Source organism: Cupressus sempervirens, chromosome 10, assembly GCF_028749045.1.
Source record: "Cupressus sempervirens isolate cs-2001-9-10 chromosome 10, ASM2874904v1, whole genome shotgun sequence".
Taxonomy (NCBI): Eukaryota; Viridiplantae; Streptophyta; class Pinopsida; order Cupressales; family Cupressaceae; genus Cupressus; species Cupressus sempervirens.
Genome location: NC_143127.1, coordinates 557,013,661 through 557,030,017, shown reverse-complemented (window position 1 = coordinate 557,030,017; position 16,357 = coordinate 557,013,661). Strand labels below are relative to the sequence as shown.

At 35.3% G+C, this 16,357-nt stretch overlaps 1 protein-coding gene across 2 annotated transcripts in view; it reads right to left on the bottom strand.

Moving 5' to 3' along the window:
- The window catches only part of LOC149535106 (uncharacterized), a 73,308-nt gene extending 61,425 nt beyond the window's left edge, over positions 1-11,883 (bottom strand). Inside the window, exon 1 of one of the 2 annotated variants that reach the window (XM_089804732.1) lies at positions 11,387-11,883. In XM_089804732.1, the coding sequence (XP_089660858.1) occupies positions 11,387-11,467 (81 nt within the window). In that variant the 5' untranslated portion in view covers positions 11,468-11,883. The remainder of the gene's footprint in view (positions 1-11,386) is intronic. The other variant, XM_089804731.1, reaches the window with a different exon arrangement.
- Between the last annotated feature and the right edge of the window lie 4,474 nt (positions 11,884-16,357).

Genomic DNA, 16,357 nt, shown 5'->3' with positions numbered 1-16,357 from the left:
TCGGTAGATGAGATTCAAGAGGGAGTTGAATCTCATGCTCTAGTTTCCTTCTCGTTGTTAGCAATGCCTTGGATTCATGGAACACTTCTTGAAAAGATGACAAAACTTCATCCAAGCATTTTAAATTTTAGTCATTATAGAAATACTCAATTCATCCTCTTGCTGACAAAATTACTTAATTTCTCGAATGAATCTAGCAATGTGATTGGAAATTACTATAGCAACTTTTGTCTTTCTTTGGTGTCCTTATATGGTGTATTTAATTCCATCCTTGACCATCTAATGTTATCCCTTCTCATACAATTTGTGCCCCTAACATATTAGCAAGGTCTACTCGAAACTATATCAAAGAAATCAAAAGGATTTATATCAACATCCACTTCATCTAGACATATTATGCACTACTCCAAACTAAAATTCATCTACATATTATATCAACATTCACTTCATCTACATATTTTATAAACATCCCACTTCATCTACATACTTTCTCATGTATTGTGCTTTCCCTACAAAGCCCCTTATCTCTATGGTACTCTTGGGTGTGGGCCAAATCACAATAGTTTCCATGTTAGAAGGATCTATGTTCAACTCCTCCCCTTCAAATACATATCCTAAGTATGTCAATGACTCTCGTCCAAACTCACTCTTTCACATAACTTCACAAGTTCTTCTTGTTTTGAGACTTGCAAGACTCGCTTGATATGGATGTGATGTTCTTTGCATATCATCCAAATATACAATTACTCATGAAAAATGTGGATGCATATCAAATCCAAAGAGAACTAACTATTTGTTGAGACCCTGCCTTGTTTTGAAATTGGTCTTCCATATCTTCTTCTTCCATATTCGGAAATAATTCTATCGGAGATCTAACTTTGTGGAAAACTATGCATGTTGTATTGTGTCCAACAAGTAATCTCTCCTTGGAAGAAAATATTTATTCTTAATGATGATTTTATTCAAGTTCCAATAGTCAATATGCATCCTTCAAGAACCGTCTACAACTTTTGCCTTGCTTTATGTTAGATATGAACCCAGTAATCAGTGATAAACAGCAACAAGGACTAACCGAAACAGATAAAATCAACACCAGAAATACTTTGGAAAAACCCTTTTAGAATGAAGGGAAAAACCCAACCACACAACAAAATATCATTTTATTCATCATAAAAATGTTCAAGTGTACAACGTCATTCGCTAGATGTGATACATATAACAGAGAGAGACTCTTCACTTTACAACTAAAGGTCTCTTGAAATTCCCAACAATATGACTCCTTATCACAAATACAACTCTTTAAATTTCCATGCATTAGCACATGCTAAATGACACGTCTTCATTTTTAATATTACAATTATCATAGTTTAAAATAAAGGCGAAATAATGCCAAAATCGCGAGTTATCGCAAGTCAACAGGAAAAAAGATTTAAACGCCGAAAAAATCAACAATGGTATTTCCAATAAATAGCGGCGTGTTTTTTTATTAAAATCGCGAGTAACCACAAAAGCCAACAATTAAAATGGTCGGTCAACACAAAATGACAAAAAAATTGGTTTAGAATGCAGTGTGCACATCATCGCATAAAGACGAGTTTTAGGTATATGGTCAAGACTCAACTCTACTCAGCAGCCGCAAACTAGGCCATTTCCTCTCGCGGATTGGTATTGGTCTTCGGCACGAAGGATCGAAGAAGATATACTAGGGATGAACAAATTTTAATTTTAATTTTATATAAACTGGTTATTATAATTTATAAATTATACTAATATAAATTTGATAAGGATATGAGTAAACAGCAAATAATTTTCTAATATTAATTGTAATATTGTATTACTACTTAATATTTAATAATATTTTATTATAATTTTCAAATTATTATATATTCTAAAAATTTGGTGTGTATGCATTTTTAAGAATATTTTAAGAAATTTTATATTTTCAAATGTTCGATAAAAGTGTTGATTTATTGCCGAATTTTTCGGTCAAGTTTTTGCCAATTCTGAGTTTTTCAAAAAAATTTGGGTAGGCCAAGATATTGTCAATACCAAGTTTTTAAACTATGACAATTATCATCAACGACCTTTTCAGCTAAAGATGACTATAACGGAATTAATGTCTAGAGATAAAGATTTCTATCACAGCTACAGACTCCAACGCTCCCTCTTAGCGAGAGAGAAATCTTTAGCTAAGCAATCAGACAACGCTGCAACCAAAACGTCAATTATTAAATCTACTCACATAGATCCTATAAAATTACACGGAATCACTCTACATGAAAATCTTGCAAGAAATACAACCAGATTCTCTTATGACACTAAGAGCACAATTTACTTATGGAATCACTCAACATGATAGATTTGTAAGAATCCCAACTAAGCCTTTAATCACGGATTCTCTCCACGTGAACTGTCATGGAATTACTCAATATGACATCCAACTCCCATCATAGATTCTCTCCACGTGATGTCATCGTGGATTCTCTCTACATGATGATCACTCCCAACATAAAAGAGTTGTCATAGCTGATTCTTACAATCGTACTTATTCACATGAGAATAGAAATAGGCATAACAAAATCAAGACTTAGTTCCATTTCAGTCTCAAATTTTACAAATACCACAAGCATTACAAGCATATATGAGAATTATAGGGATTCCATAAACACTCCCTCTTAATTATGAAGCCTCCCTCTTAACCTCAAATTTCCATCTAAAGCTCAACATCTCCCTCTGGGGCTATAATCCTTATCTTGTTGCATCCTGCAACCAAGAGAGATAAATCTAACATATATATCAATATCAAAGGCATACTATTTCTAGTAACATAAAATTCATGATCAAAATTCAAGTAAATCGAAGACTTATCTTTGATGTTTGAATGAATAAGAATTCAAGTCTACAATAAAACATTCTTATGCTTCATATCCAACAAAAGGAACTTGATCTTTTCATAGGCCAATCTTGCATCCTTACATGACACCACGGTAGTCTTATGTGTTCACTATAAACTCCCACTGAACTCATTACAATTGCACAAGGGATAATTAATGGAATTTGGGGCAAATATGAGAACCACATCTCCCTTCTTGATACCAAGTTGGTATAATCCACTACCCACCTAGTGCACTCTGTCCTAGAAATCTTTGAGAGAGAGTTTCTCCCCAGAATTATAATCAATCAATGCTATTTTGTGAGCATAATTTGTTGAAGTCCTAAACATGAAAGAGACTAAGTTTGCATGCTCGTAATTCAGAAGTGCCAATGGAAGTCAGAGGATTTGAATATTCCATCCTTCCCATAACCGCACTTTTCCATCATCTTTTATTAATGTGAACAGACATTGCGAAGATGAATATACTGGCTATTAAATGGATTGATTGAGGATTCAGTCTTTGAGCACCATATCCATGGCAGGAAGAGGCATGCAAAATCTCGATCTCAATAACGATTTCAACAAAACACAACAAGAATTCACTTGCCCAACAAATGATCCTTCAGTCGTAGTTCTTATTTTTGCCTTCTGGCTTATTCAAACGAGGAAGAAAGAGGAGCCGTTGAAAGATAATCGATGACCATCAAGTGCATTTACTTCCAATGCCTTAAACAAAACATTTTGAGGAAAGATGAACGAGATACCATCTTTCTGCTCGTGCCTATACTCATAACTTCTATATACAACTCATAGTGATAAAAAAAAAATCTTTACAATTCCAAGTACTGAATAACCGATGGGATATAAATGTAACCGATAAAGGATAAAAAAAACTCGACAGTTATAAGATTGATCTATTTCCAGGATAGAGATAGCAAATGAAAATCAAAAATGAACCAATGTTGCTGGAAGAATAGGAATACATATATAATGCTTAAACGGCAGCCAATAGTGATTAGGAAATATAGGCGACAATTGAAATGAACACAACCATTTGAGTTTGTCATTTTCTGAGCATAGGCAGCGTAGATACCATCTTGGGCAGTTGTAACTGATGGTCCTTGCCAGGTCTAAGACTATAGTCAACACCTCTGTGATCATTACTCGCTACAAAGCATTAATCTCCCAATGCCAATTTAAGCACAGTGTCTAGCAAAGCTCCAAGAATTGAAAGAGACAAGCCACCCATGACGTGTTTTCAACGGAAGCTTGCTCCCATCAGACAAGGAGGTTGCCTTGTACATGAAGAATCCATACACTCCAACCAAAAATAGATTTCCAACATAAATCTCGAGATATAATTTCAAATGTTTGACAATGGCTTATACTAGCTTATGAGATATAATTTCAAATGTTCAAGATATAATTTCAAATCTTTACACTGTATCAATTAGGGCATCGATTACCACTGGATCATTTAGGGCTCTTGATACCACTATATCACTTAGGATTTCAGATACCACTGTACTATTTAGGGCTTCAGATACCATTGTATCACTTAGTGCTTTAGATACCACTGATTCAATTAGGGCTTCAGATACCACTGTATCATTTCTTTTCCTTCCAATTGCTTAACTGTGGCAATAACATAAGATTAGAAGATATGCTCATATTTATTATTCATATAATTGAAAGATTGATATAACAATCCATTAGATAAATCTTTCTCTCGCATCTAAATGTAAAATAATTGTAATGATGAGAAATCTCAATTGATCTTACCCTCTTCTTGGATATACTTCATAAAAGTAAAACTACCTGTTTCCGAAAACAATTGAATGCATAGCTTATCTTCATCTGTTGTATGTCTGACAACTTGAGGAGAGGTGAAAAATTGTCAGGGGCTTAACCACCCAACCTCGAACCATAACTTTATTCTCCACACAATCTCTAATGAGAAAGGCCCTCCCTACCTGGAATTGGACTTGGAACATTTGTCATCTACCAAGCAATCCTGGTATCTATACCACTCGACTTGACAGCAGGAGATTACAATAACATGACCATGCATGAGCTATTAAATGATATTATTTTAGATTAATGTATCATATCTAACTTTCATTTTCTAAGTCATTACAAACTCCATCTCACCTCTTCACCCTTTTCCATGGCCATACAACCGGTGAATCTTAGGTGTTCGGATCTCAGAGCAATCAGCTTTGTCAATTATACAAGAAGATTACATGCATCCAGCATTTCACAATCTATGATTACATGATTATGTTCTTTAAAGATTCCAGAATTGATTCTAATATCCATTGGCATAATAATTTATGGATCCATACCATGGTTACTTAACTTTCACTTGCCATGAACAAGGTTAAATTTAAAGAAGGTCAATCTATAAATTCAAACAAGATATCATCATGATAAATGCTGAGAATTGCTGCTATGAAATTCAATGTTATTGTACTTTTTATTTCAGGTTTATTGCATTGGAAAACTCTCCCATAAGAGATACTATTTGACTCTTTTATGATGAATCAGGAAACTATGAAGTAAGAAGATTCATTAATCATATCATGGATTATTCAGCAAGCCTATAAAATAATCATGGGTAAGAAAGATAATCCTGAGCCTAGCCGGCTGCTATAGAAATAAATAAACATAATGGAATGGTAATCCCATGACCTGTCAATGATTCGAAAATGTTTTGATGATATTGAACTCTATTCAATCTCTTTAGCTGCTTGAGACGATACCTTTAGTGCTCTCAACCGTGAATCTCAGCCGAAATTACTCGCACGGCAAGGAATAGATATCGCTTTGTTTCTTCAAGTTATTAATCGATATTTGCAAGGGTAAATCACTGTATGTTGCTATGAAGTCGGCTAAAGAAATCTGGAAATAAAACTGCAGAAGGAATCCGGAACTATGGAGGTAATGTGTCTGACACTTCTCTTGACTTCCATATAAAGGAACAAGTCGTGATTTCTTGGCTCCCATCGGTTACAAAAAGATTATTCGCCCATTCGAATTCCAAGTATTAAATCAATTGGAAAAAGAGAGGGAAAAGAAAATAAAAAGGTTGGAAGAGAAGTTGGAAAGATTATAATACAATTCGAATGGCTAAATATTAAATTGATTTTCATGCCAGGTGTTAATCGGTTAAAAGCAAGAAATTTAAATGGAAGATATTTAAATGGAAAGAATAGAGCTGGAAGATTATAATTCAAATGTTATTATATTTTGAATATTATTATAATCTTATATTTATTTATGTACATGTAAATATATTAACAGGGTAACATCACTTTATTAAATTATTATAATAGAATGGTGCCATATTATTTTTATATTTATATGCACGTATATAAATATATCTATTATAATAATAAGGTGAAAGATCATATTAAATCCTTTAAGGTACGTTTTATATTTTAACTCAATTATTTATGTTTCTCAAATTATTTATTTAAATAGCTCATGCGGGTCCCACAAATGTATCCTGTTTCAAATCACTAGGTTCTCAACCCGTCTGTCCAGTGATGGTGATGCTCCTATGCCTAATTCTTTTCTGACAATGCTTCCACCCTTTCGACGTGTTTTCTGCAAGGAAATTCTTCGTAATTAAATTATATATTTTAATCATAACGGTTAACCATCTTCTCAATTCCATGAATTCATAATAAATGATCAACTAGCTTGTTATCTTTACTTGAAATTATAGCAACTACCCATCTTACCATTTTGCAAGATTATAACAAATTAAACTACTAATTGACTTCATGTGAACCTCACCAGCTATATTTTAAATTAGGTCAAAAATTGGGATGTAACATATTGCATGATTTCTCAATGTAATCTGTTGGTTTTGAAGAAATCATTTACATGCAAAAATGTTCGTTTAAATTTCTGTGGAATGTTTGGAAAATCTGGAGTAAATATCCCACGGGGGCTTTTATGGTTAAAGTCTCGATATCCTATGTAGAGTTGACTAGAACACAAATTAAAATACTGTTTAACTTGCTTATACAACTGACAGATCAGAGGAGTATACATTGCCAAAAACAAAGAGAAACAATGCTGGAAAAGAAAAGAAGTCAACTTAAAACCTTGGAAAGGTTAACCTTGAAGCTCCCTAAGGGGAAAACCCAACTTGATAGCAGCAATTGCTTGTCTACCTAAATATTACGTGCTCAAGAACACTTAAACAAAACTGATGCAACTAAAGTTGCTTCTACATTCATTGTCAAGCTCAAGACATGGCTGCATGAACTCCTTTGATCGACACAAAAATTACTCAAGCCTCCAATGATGTAAACCATACACTTAACCCTTATTTCTAGCTACTCAAGAACCTTCCCTGTGCACTAGAAGATTCCTCAAACAGAATTGGAAGTCAAAGAGGCAGCTCTTTGTTTTAAATTTTTGTTTACACCAATTGCGAAAAAACACCTCCTAGTAATCCTTAGCCAAAGGTTTCCACATGTAGGGGAAGTTTCATAACTGCAACTGTCAAAAATAGGTGATTTCTTTTTGTAGGGAAAACTCAAAGGCTTTTCTTGGTGATCACTTTTGGATTCATCTTACTGGGTGTTCTTAGCCTTTTCCAAATCCTTGCAGATCACCTGATGCCCAGTAACACTGTTTTCCAATTTAGTAAGATGTTGCTATAACATTCAAAATTTGATGACTTGGTGATTAAATGATGACAGCAAACAATTGGAGATCAAGAATCAAAGGTGTGCGCTGTGCAAGGAAAATTCTCCAAGGAAAACAAAAAGTCGATTAAAGAGGAAATATCTAAAACCTTGCAACGAAAAAAATTGAAAATAAAGCAAGGATAGTGCATGACCATCCAACACCACATTCTAGATTAGGGTCAAAAGCGAAAGAAGAAGAATCTTTGGGAATGTTGGAAGAGATCTATAAGAGGGACAAGGAGTCAGGACTACTAGGTTCTTCCATCAAACAATCATTATGAGAAGGCGCCAAAATCCATGAATGTGAGAATCCTTGAGGGGAAATCATCCACAATAATGAAGATAAAGATGACAAAGTGGTTAGGTATTTTGAAGACCTAATTGATGCGGATGAGGTGAAGTGTCAATCCTCAGAAAAATTGTGAAAAGAATCGCATGCATCTGCCTTGGGTTAATTGATTAGGAAAACTATGGTTTCCTTTAATGTTGAGATCAAAAGACCAAATCGCCTGACCAATTCTCAGGATGCAAGATAGGTCAACTCCCAGACCATACCTTAGGATCCCAGGCATAGGGAAGGACAGCATGTAGTCAAGCTTAGTTGATTGAAACAAAAGAAATATACAAGCTTAGAAGGGAAGTGCAAGCAAGTTGCTTAAACCTGACTAAATCGTCTCTCGAATCAATTCCAATGTATTGCCTTTCCTTGTGGCAGGCCCCTAGGAAGATCTTTAAGGAGATAACAAGACTGTGCCTTATATTTTTAGAGGCAAGGTTAAGCTGTGAAATGGTTAACATAGCTCCATGTGCAAGACTAGTTTAAAGAATCTATAATGAGGCTGGATCTAAATGGAACTACTAGATTTCGCTAAAAGCACCTAGATGATGAGAAACCTTGGAAGATTTTCATAATTCCATTAACCTCAAGGATTGGCTATGAGAAAAAATGTGGGTTTTGAGGGATCTCTTGTTCAAAGAGCTCTCTTTTAGAAATCTGAGAGAAGAGGACCAGTTTCTAGAGGTATGTCTGCTTTAAAGACCACCTTTGAGCACAACATATTGAATTGAAAGTCCAGTAGCAAGTTGTTTATCAACATTGTAGAACAAAGCTTGTATATTATTGTGTTACAGAGGAAAAGCAAGGGAGAAAACATACCATAAGGACAATGGCGCTTCTTAGAAAAATATAGCCTCGCTCTGTTCAACCTTTAATGTTCCCTAGATATTGATGAGAAGAGAATTCAACAATCAGATCCTGGGCAAGATGAGAAAGATCAGATGCTGGTCAAACCCTCAGAAGCCAATGACAAGGTTCGTGCCTATGTTAGGAATTTCAGGAGAGGCAAGAGGCAGACAGAATTCCCATCTTTACAAGAATCAATGCAACAGAACAGATGAAAGCAGCAGTGATCGAGGAATGCAGTTGCAAGGGAGTAGAGAAAGGATGCACAAATCTCAGAGTTTAGCAATGAGTACCAAAAGAAAATGTATTCCAAATAGGAAGCAATGGAAAGGCTAGGCCCAGAACTTTTGTAGTTTAATCAAAATATGAGCTACTTTGAACCTCTATTCTAGCCCATCCTACAAAAAATCATTTGTCTCGTAAAAGAATCGATTACAGGAGAATGATATGGATGTCAATCTTGTTCAGCATGAAAACATTTTAGGAAATTAAAAAAAAATCAAGCGAGAAGCTGCATGAATATTTAATTTGGGAAATAAGAAAAAGATCCATAAAGAGGCTGCAAGAGACATAGGAAAGAAAGGAGCCAGTGCTTTTTTATAGGTCAGGCGAGCTGCTACAGAAAAATCCCTAATCTCTAGAAGTTTGTCGAAGCACAATGTAATGAGATTCTCAAGGGTAAGATTTGGAGGATGCCCAAACCTCATAAGTTTATCGAAGAAGAAATATACATGATGAAGAATAGCCAAGAGCTCCTAGTTGCAGAAGCAAAGACGATTTTTAAGGATTTCTTCAGAGAAATCTTACATGCACTTCAACAGGAAAGAGGGAAACTAATTGATCCCATGCTCAAAGAGGAGGATAGTTAAAATACAACAATGGCTAAGGAGAAGGATTTGAACTGTAGTTTCACTTTTATTACGTTTTCTGACAACTTTGTGCCAATAGAAAGGCTAGGACATTAGGCTCAGCCTTGCCCATATAGCCTGTACGTTTGGTTCACAGGTGGTTAAATCTAGCATCCCATTGTATGTGTGCCTGTGCAATTGTGGAGCTCAGATCCAGTGAAGTATATTTATGCAAGTGTGAAGGCAACGATATGTGAACTCCATAGAGCAAAGCACGTGTTTAAACTCTGAAGTGGGTATGGTTATCAACTTTATTGAAAAAAGAGGTAAATGGAAAAGCAATCCCCTTGGGGTTTACACAAGGCTAGTCATATAAGTGAATTTCATATCTCACTTGGTAGCCCTAATAAAGTACCTTTAGGCTTTGACTCTACCTGGAAATATTACTCCATGAAAATCCATAAAATAGATATAAGAGTGGGCAAAAAAAGTATCTATTAAATAAGCCAACATCATGGTTATAGTACACAAATCATTAACATAATAGTATTTGTCAATTTATATGATTCATTGTGTTTATTTTGATTACATGAGGCAAAATTAGGCAAATAGCATTCAAAAAGAACTTAACACTAAAAAAAAAATTAGCAAAATTAGCTTTAAAGAAAACTCGGCAACAATATGACCAAGTGGCAAGAACTGAGTCTGCTTATTTTCCTGGAAAATTAAATCAAAGTTGTGCGTAAATAGACATGGGTACACTGCTGTGACCATGAAGTAGTTACTTGTAATCAATGTAGCAGATTCCTCTTTTCTGCTTGGCACATCAGCAATTACACATTTTCCTAGTTTCCATTTTTTCCAACCTAGTTTTTCTAGTCTACCCATTGCTACTGTGCAGTATCCCTAAGGATGTCGATCCCCAGCAATTTACCATGGGTTCAAACCATGTGCAGATGGTTTTTGTTTATCACCTAGATATGAATTGAATTCATTACCAATCACAATAAAAATACGGACCCCTTCCCGATCAAGCTTTGTCACTTTATTAAGCTTCAATTATAGTTGTGAGCGAGACCCACTTAGATAGGTCAAATCTTCAGCCTGGGATTCAAGCATGTGAGAAAATCATCATTTGACATTTGCAGAACTGTGATAAATTTTCGTAATTGGATAAAATCTGGGGTCAGTGGGATCACCCAACTTTCGGTGACCAGTGCAAATAAACACTAATTGGAAAATCTCAACAGCCTGTCCCTGAGCTCATGAATCCTAGTAAGTAAGGGCTAACATTTTAGCCCCGATCGCCCTCGTCTCAAAATCAAGCATCTTCTTTCGTTTTTAATTGTTTCATTTCCAACAAAGTACGCCACTAAAATAAGATCACTTTCAAAGTCAATTAGGCCAGATTGATCTGTAAGATCTACAAAGACCTGTTTATTTACAAACTTAGTTTATTATTCCATGGACATACGGTTTGAAAACGAATTCCATCAAATAACCCTGAGCATCCGATAGGTATCCCAAATCAAAGGATTCGAAACCGGCTCCGCCTAACCTCTTTTCAATAAACCAATGCCAAGTTGACTTATCCTTCTGAGTGACCTTGAAAAAAACATAGGGACAGGGTAATTTTATCTATTACTCCTCCAACTTGCGATTTTTAATGAGCAAAACGGATTGACTATTTAAACAAAGCATTTGTATTGAATGACAAACATGTTTTGTTGCAATGTTAAAAAGAAATAGAAATGTCGAAAAATGTGAATAACACCTGCCGAGGGAGCAGAAAGGAGGAAGCGCGCCTCGTTGCGGAGAATTGCCTGAGGCTGAGGAAAGAGTTTTGCCATGACATATCAATTAAGCTTTTACCCTGCCTCTATCACTCAGCATGCAGTTAGCTTGTAACCTCTTTGAGAGGTCGTTCAGTACTTCATTGTGGTCTGAACGAGATGAACTACTATAGAAAACAAAATTTGATTTCCGAAACTACGCTATGTTTTAATAATCCTTGCCACAAATCTCCACGGTGGGCGCGAGCTTCTATCCGGCAATCTTTTCGAAAAGAGCTGTGCAGAACCCCTATCGTGATGTACGGATTGGAGGTCGAGCACGGAAGCGTCAAACGGGATAAGTTGGAAGCTGTTGGAAGCTGTGTGTGGCGGATTAAACAATGTCTCTGCAAATGAGATGGATCGTGCCGCTATATATTTTTGGATTGGATGATTTTTTTGGTTTTTTCGGTTGACGAAGACACAGATTTGTTGAGTGTCATCTTTCTTTGATATGATATGATATGATAGATTTTAATGACGTCCACGAGACTAAAGTAGTCTATGGGACCCATGCAATCGCCCTCCCGAGTCAGGAGCCAAACTAGTCAGTTGCAAAGTTTTGGTTAACTTGTCTCTTCTGCTCTGAATTTTGATAATCAACTCCGCTGTTCTCTTCACTTGATCTTCCTCAAATAAATAGTTGAAGTCTTTGTTCTGCAGAATTTTTGTATAATCAGATCTGATGTCGTTGTAAGCCAAGCATTCCATGACAAAGTGTTGCTCTGTCTCCACTGTTCCCATATTGCAAAATAAACATGTTCTGTCTGCCCACTCTTCCTTTGGAACTTGCCATCTACCAGTTTCACATCGCAGCTGATGTGAACTAGTTCTAATTTGTGCCATCAACATTTTTGCTTTCCAGTTAATAGGTGCCCTTATATAGGCCTTTTCATCATGACTAGAAGTGGGATTAAATTCTTTAATGTAATAAGATTTTTTCCTCCCTATGTGTCTTGTCCACAGAATATTGCGAAATTTTTCATTGACAAACTTTTTTATTTCTTTAATGTTATCCGGGCAAGCTTGGATGTTGATATCCCATTTTTGCATCCATTTGTCATTTTGTTTCATCCATGTGCTTTTCCGCCTCACAAATTTTTCCTCTATTACCAACTTGGGCCAACGATGTGTTTCTAGACCTTGGGTTTTCTTTAAATAGCTTAGCATTCGGGTCAATGCGACGGCTTCTAATGGAAAGGAACCCACCTCCGCCAAAAGGATTTCATACGAAACTGTGGTCTTGACTTTAAGATTGCATGTGATAAAGTGTTTTTGAATTCTTTCTACTTGCCGCCATTTCTGTTTGGACATACTACCGCCCCACACTTCACATCCGTATAGAATAACCGGAGTGACCAGCAAACCAAACAGAGTTTTCATGGTCGTCCAATCCCATAATTCTGCGTTCCTGCACTTGTTTTGTAAAGAGTATAACGCCTTCCAGCCCCCTTGGATTCTTTTCGATCTACAAGTATCCCAGTTGAGTTTGTTATGAAAATCGATGCCCAAGTATTTGTACTCTTCCACAATCTCAAGGGGGCTATTTTCAAACAGGAACTTGTCTTGTATGCCCCTATTCTTCTTTAGTGAGAAGATCATAATTTTGGTTTTGCTAGTGTTAACTTGCATTCCTACATCATGGCAAAAAAATTCTAGTGCTTTCAAGTGCGCTTTCAAACCTTTAGCTGTTCTAGCAAGAATTATGAGATCATCTGCATATAAGAGCAATCTTATCACGAAGTGGGCCAGCTGCACCCCCTCACCATTGGTCTTGTTTATCCACTCACCTTTGGAAGTGTTTTGTGGTGAAAAGAGGGATAATTAATTCAACAAATATAAACTATGTGAGATAGATTCATTAACTACCACTTCCATGTTAAAATTTAAAATACAAGTTCGAAAGAGGAGCTTCCAAACATAAGTCTCAATATAAATCATCTTAGATTAGCAAAATCTAAAGGAATATAGGGATGCCAATGTTGAACCGAAATTATATCAACAAAGTACGCAAGCAAGTCCTCTCTCATGCAATGTTAAATTTGATTAAAGAATGCAAATCTAAATGTGAAATTGAGCTAATTGATTAAATGAGAAGTGTAAGATGGATCTAGGTGCTAAATATATGCAATCAATCCAATTAAGACATGGAAATAGGTATAGACTAAGAAGAGAAATGAATAATAAAGTACTTACTTCAAAATATGCAAGGAAATATGCATTTTTACTTTGAAAAATCATGGATCTAAGATTGTGGCTAAACTTTCAACTGCAAATTCATGATCACAACAAAAAATCAAGAAAATATTATTTTTCTTAGGCCTTGAGGAAGATGTTGACTTGGTGGTAAAGTGTCCAAGCACTTTATGAGAAGAGGGACATGTGTTGGAATGAATGCCTATGGGAGATTGATGGATGTTGTTGAGGAGATTGTAAGAAGCATTTTGGAGATTATTGAGTGCTTATATGTTGCATTCATGACTTAGTTTGTCATTGGTGTCAACATATTAGCTTTTTGGACAGTTTTGCCAATGCAACAGAGATAATTTTGTTTGGCGAGGTCAAAGGTTGCTGAGTTGTTTTTAGTGGGGTTGGCAGTATATTCTTGAATGCTTATAGATGATATTTCTATGTTCACAGGGATTGGTTGCAGAACCGTTTGTAGGAAACTATATGTTGAATTATTCATGTTGTATCTTTTTGGCGAGGTTGAATCTTGTTCAGCGAGCTTGAATTTTGGTTAGAGACATGTTGGTGAAGCTATGTTTGAGGAAGCAGAATAAGAGGATCATTTTGTGATGGTCATTGAAGTGAAACATGTTACATGTTCACTATCAAGTCAACTAGATTATGTAATTGATGTAATATGTTTGTAACATTTGGAACCAAATTGTAATATCTTATGATGGTCCTATACTATTCATTACACATTGAGGAAGCCTCAAGGCTAATTCAATTAGTTATTAGGACTTGGTATAAAGGAAATATGTTTTCTCAGTTGTAAGTTTAACAATGTGTCATGTGTATTATATGTGAGCTTTGGATGTGAATTTGTTAAGGTTGTAGCAGTGATTGATGTTGAAGACAAGTTATGAACTTAAAAGGAACTATATTGGCAAATAAAGTTGTTGTTTTAGTTAGATCATTTTCTTGGGTAGATTATCTTGAATTGTTTAATGAAAACAATTCTGAAGCAATTTGGATACTAGGTTCAATTGTCTTGTTATCAACTCCTAACAGGGTTGGAATCGTGATGTGAATATCAGGATTTAACTGTGTGAATATCAGGGTTGGAATCTTTTAGTAGGGATTCAAAGTCTCCTAACTGGGACTCATATGCACTAATTATATTGAATTAACTCCTAATAGGGTCACACCATTCTCAGGGTTTCCCTAGTTAACATATCTTGTGTCAGTTTGCATGTTATTATCTTGTGGTTTATTATATCTCTTCTTTACGTGTTTCATATTTGTTAAAGTTGATAAAAGTTGTTTAGAGCATATAACTAATTCACTCTCCACACACACCCCGCCCCTCCCCACTCCCCTGTCATTTATATTGCTGGACCTTACCTTCTAACAACTGGTATCAGAGCATTAGGTCCTTGAAGAGAAATGTTGATAGCTTGAGGAGATCAATGGCTACATTTAGGAAAGAAAGTTTGAAGTTTGATGGAGTGAATTATGACAACTGGAAGGAAAGGATGAAGACTCACTTGATATGCATGGGAGAAGATTATTGATTGATAGAAGTAAGGGCTTAAAATCAGGTTTAGAAGAAGATAAAGATCTATTCATGTACAATATGTATTCTATAGAAGCATTGTTATCAGTTGTTCCTGAACCAGAGTATGTTGACATAAAAGGTATATAACTTGCACATGAAATTTGGATTAAGTTACAAAATTTATTTAAAGGAGATGAATTTGCAAAGAAGTCTAGAATACATAATTGGAAGAATATCTTGAGTAATGCTAGAATAATGGAAGATGAATCTATCAAAGCATATTTTGGTAGAATATATAAGATTGTAGAAGGAATCAAGAGTTGTGAAGGAACAATGACAAAAGATGAAGTAGTATGGAAGATATTAAAATCTTTGATCTTTGAATATGCACACAAAGTTGAGATCATTGAAGAAATTATTTCTATGACACACGATTTCACTAGAGATACATTACTTGGGAAGTTGCAAGCACTTAAACAAGCTTTGAAGTAGAACCAAGGAGTTGTAAGGAAAGAGAAAACATTTAGTGTACAAAAAGACAAAGATAAACTTATAAGGAGTGGGATCACAAGTGAAGATTATGCTAGAGAATAAAAAATCAAACAAGAGGAAGATAAGAAGATTGATGATGGACTTGCATTGCTTATGAAGAGAGAGCCTAAAGGTAAGAGAAACTTTTCTTGTTGGACCTGCAAGTAACTTGGTCATTTTTCATCTCAGTGTTCTAAAAGAGTAAAGAAGACAAGACCTAGGAAGCCTTATAAGTCAAAGTTTGCGTAAGATTGCTCCTATGTTGATGAAGATTATGAATTCAATTTTAAGGTGGAAAATTTCTTAGAAAGTGATGATGAGGATAATGAACTTGGTTTTTTTGTCATTGAAGAAGAGAGTCCTGAAATAGAAGTGAAAGGAGAAGTAATAAAAGAGAAAGCATTAGTGGCACATGTTGAGGATAAAGAGTTTGATTGGATAATCAAAAGTGGTTGTTCTCACTAGATTACAAAAGATACCAATAAATTTTATTTTGAGTTTAACAGTTATGATGGTGTAGTAGTTAGAGTTGGAAATAATGCACCATGTTAGATTAAAGGAAAATAATCCATTATACTTGATGGAAGACTAACATTGAGGATGTTTATTTTGTTGATGGTTTGAAACATGGTCTTTTGAGCATTGGATAACTTGT